The sequence below is a fragment of the Octopus bimaculoides genome, chromosome 2, assembly GCF_001194135.2.
Source record: "Octopus bimaculoides isolate UCB-OBI-ISO-001 chromosome 2, ASM119413v2, whole genome shotgun sequence".
Classification (NCBI taxonomy): Eukaryota; Metazoa; Mollusca; class Cephalopoda; order Octopoda; family Octopodidae; genus Octopus; species Octopus bimaculoides.
The window spans coordinates 110,579,895-110,583,801 of record NC_068982.1 but is presented as its reverse complement, the minus strand read 5'-3'; the positions used below and the strand labels follow the sequence as shown (position 1 = coordinate 110,583,801).

The 3,907-nt window shown below is 34.0% G+C and overlaps 3 protein-coding genes across 4 annotated transcripts in view; 2 read left to right on the top strand and 1 right to left on the bottom strand.

Annotated features, from left to right (window-relative positions):
* Window positions 1-484, top strand: part of LOC106884315 (pentatricopeptide repeat-containing protein 1, mitochondrial) — an 18,447-nt gene extending 17,963 nt beyond the window's left edge. The window contains exon 10 of the mRNA XM_014935640.2: window positions 270-484. Within this exon, the coding sequence (XP_014791126.1) occupies window positions 270-446 (177 nt within the window). The 3' untranslated portion in view covers window positions 447-484. The remainder of the gene's footprint in view (window positions 1-269) is intronic.
* The window catches only part of LOC106884312 (probable ATP-dependent RNA helicase DDX10), a 127,153-nt gene that overhangs the window by 19,995 nt on the left and 103,251 nt on the right, over window positions 1-3,907 (top strand). The gene's annotated exons all lie outside the window — the stretch shown is intronic.
* The window catches only part of LOC106884314 (Golgi apparatus membrane protein TVP23 homolog B), a 35,417-nt gene continuing 31,644 nt past the window's right edge, over window positions 135-3,907 (bottom strand). For both annotated transcript variants that reach the window (XM_014935638.2, XM_014935639.2), the window contains one exon: window positions 135-2,253. In XM_014935638.2, coding sequence (XP_014791124.1) covers window positions 2,170-2,253 — 84 coding nt within the window. In that variant the 3' untranslated portion in view covers window positions 135-2,169. The remainder of the gene's footprint in view (window positions 2,254-3,907) is intronic.

The window sequence follows — 3,907 nt, the reverse complement described above, 5'->3', positions numbered from 1 at the left end:
GGCTCACCCGTCCTCAGTCGAACCGTCCAACTCATACCAGCATGGAAAGCAGACGTTAAACGACAATGATGATGATATACACACATACACACACCTGCTACATATAGTTACAATAAACAAAACCAAAATCAATATTAAACCATATTTTTTCATCTCCATTTTATTTTCTTATAATTTAATTCACTTACATAAAATAGCAGAAAACTTAATTGTTCCAGTTTTATTGTGTGATTACTTCAAATTACATTTTCCTTTTGTGTACATCCCAGGAACAGAAAAATGTGGTTGATTTATATTTCAAAACCACCTATTTTAAAGAATCCTTCAAGACTTTCATGCAATTCTATCCAAAATGGTTGAAGTCAGTTGGATTTGACAAACCAGAACATCCTTGGGAAGATTTCCGGCACCCAAAAGAAACTGATGTACAAAACAGTGAAAGCTGAGCATTTATTCTGTATAAAGATGTTTGTTTTTTACTCGCTGTTTTTTGTCTGAGTTTTCACTTTCTTACTCTTCATGGACATGTTTCGGTAGAGATTACCAGCTTAATTATTTTATGATATCACACTAAGGTCACTAAAATAAATAACAGTGATGTACTTAAGTCAGTTGTTTTAAGATAATTTATTCAAACTAAAAGACATCCTCTTTTTCTTTAATAATATATTTTGCATACATCTTTTTGTATGAAAGCTCTAGAAATATTTGACTTGGATAAAATTAGAAGAAAAATATGCCCACAAAATAGGGGTTGATATATCACATCAGATAACATACCATTCAATATGACACAATATTTAAGTCTATTGCAACCAGAATGGTCAAAATAGTGAATGAAAAGGTTACATCACTTGCTTTATCAGCAAATGATATCAGGTTTTTATTTGGAGAATGTCTTTCAGAGATGTCTGACTTTCATTCAAGAAACAATGTAGTGAAATATGATCAGGAAAAACATCAATTATAACACCAAAGAGAAGATCTTGAACTCCTGACAACTGATTCATAAAAAAAAAAAAGTAGTCTTCTTTATGACAATTTACTGTTATTACTACCACTGACTGATAGTGTTGACAGTAGTATCTCAAGCATTTTGAAATGTTAAAGAGGCATATAATATGATGGGTAATCATGATTATCACCTCATCTAAAGAACATGAAAACATTCTTTCTGCTATAGGCACAAAGCCTAAAATTACAGGGGTGGGCAATTACATGGACCCCAGTTCTCAACTGATATTTTATTAACCCCAAAAGAATGAAAGGCAAAGTTGGCCTCTGCAGAATTTGAACCCAGATTGTAAAGACGAATGAAATGCAACTAAGCATTTTGTCTAGAATATTAACAATTCTGTCAGCTTGCCACCTTAAGAAGTGACATTGATAACATCTAAGAACAGTTAATTGGATAAATTGCAACAGTGGTGCAATCTGAACCATTCTTTTATTTATATATTTTATTTCTTGTACCCAGGAAGATAAAAGTCAAGTAAACTATGACAAGAGTTGAACTTGAAATCAAATAGGACAAGACTTGAATACAACAATGTGTTTAGGCTGGAACACTACCACCTTGGCCAACTGCAACACTGTCTGTTGAATTGCATCAAAAAGATTACAACAGTTCAATAATATACTGAAATGGGAAGTGTTATTGTTTTTTACAGGGCAGGGCCAAATGTGGGTACCATGAGCGCAAGAAACAACAGTTTAAATAACATGAAGGAATGTGATGTGTTAATATGCAACCAAATAAGAAGTTAAACTGAAAAGCAGTTCAGTTAAAAACAAAACAGAAACAGATAATGTACTTCAATCATAAATACATAAATTATACAATTTATATCCATATGCATATACACACATATTTATACACACACATATCAATTCATACACAAACATACATTTATACATACATCCATTCATATATTCAAACAAATAGTCATTCACATGCATATATAATCAACTTTAAATATGAATATGGTCAAAATTCTATGTTAATAGAACAAAAATCCATTTCAAATTTAGAATGGATCGGCTTTTTGTCCAGCCTGCCAAAGAAAACAAAAACGAATATATACAAGTAAAAGGTTCTATGAAGTCCTGGCATGATCACATAAATGGAAGTGGTTTGTAAGGCCTTCTCAGGTAAACAGTATTCCGGGATCAGATTGAAAATTTGGGCTCGGATGGCTTCTCATTCATATTTTCTGATGTAGTTTCTGTAGTGCTTGTTACTGAACCTTTCAACTGCAGATAAAAGAAATGAACATGTAAACAACAATGTCGGTGATGAACAAAGGATGTAAAAGAGGTGAATATATTAAACAAAGAAGGTAGCAAAATAAATGCATGAGTGGCTGACGGTGAACATGTAAACAGTAAACTTCACAAATCAGTGATTGATACCTCTGTGTTGTTGCACGACCTGTTAGAAATAGCAGTCAAATCTCCTTAAAAAAACACTCTACAGTCCAATAAAATTGGAATGACACTGGTTAATGTTATCTCACATTATTTCAAAAAATAAAACAAGAGTGAACACAGCTGGAAAGTTTTAGCCTGCAAAAGCTGACCTCACCAGAGTTTTAAATCAGTTATATACTAACTGACCTGTACTACCATAGTTATAATAAAGTTATATTGACTGACTTTTAACACTACCATAGTTATAGGTATATTCTAACTAACCTTCAACAAGACACTTCACTTGGCATAGCTCAAGTCCACTCAGCTAAAAATGAGCAGCTGGGAGCTGATCTTGCCAAGGACTGGTATGCTATCCAGGAATTCGTCTTGTATTTTCAGCCACTGAATGCTTCAGAAACCATAATAAGCTCTGGTCTAAAGAACCTGCAGACTTCAGAAAAGCTTTTAATCAACTGACTCAGTTATAATTGAGGCTTGAGAAAGATTTTTAATTAACTGAGTGTTGACACTCACTACCATAGTTATAACACAGCTAATGAATTCTATACCTCTAATATAAACATAGAGACCAATGCCTTCCATGGCATCTTCCAACCAGTGAAGTGATTTCTGCAATTATATTTGACATTAGAGTTTAATCATCAGCATACTCTACTGCTGTTATTACAGAGGCTGAGTATCTGGAACTTCTTGATTTTGTAAGGTTAAAGCCATGTTTCTAGTTGTGGTTTATTAACCCATTAGTGCCCAAATTTTTTCTTTAATTTATTACCCAAAATCTATTTTTTAAACAACTTTATCTGATAATAAATATATTAAAAAAATTTCATTACAATATATGAAAGACACTCCGGTGGCATGTAAAAGCACCCACTACACTCTCTGAGTGGTTGGCATGAGGAAGGGCATCCAGCTGTAGAAACTGCCAAATCAGATTGGAGCCTGGTGCAGCCATCTGGTTCACCGGTCCTCAGTCAAATCGTCCAACCCATGCTAGCATGGAAAGTGGACGTTAAACGATGATGATGATGATGATGATGATGATGATGATGATGACTCCAGTCTTGATGACTGACTAAAGATATCTCAGAAAAATACAGGTGTTGCAGAAATATGATGGATTATCCTTCTGATCCTAAAAAAAGGACCATAGGTGCTAATGGGTTACAGTTCAGAGGATATAGTCAAGCCCAATAAACTGGTAAATTCTTACAAAGTTCATTAATACCAGTAAATTCTTTTATGAACTTCAAGAATAACATAATACCTATAGTGCAGGTGTTAAGCTAAGTATCAGCAAAATTTGAGCAAATTTCAGCATACTTTAGAAATCTAAGCTTTCAGAGAATCTGAAAAGGAACTTCTGTGTAGAAGTCACATTTGATACTAACCAAAAGGCTTGAAACTATGGCATCTACATTTGCATGCTCTGTGCCAGTTTGAATGTGTCCTGCAAAGAACCCCCCCCCCCCCC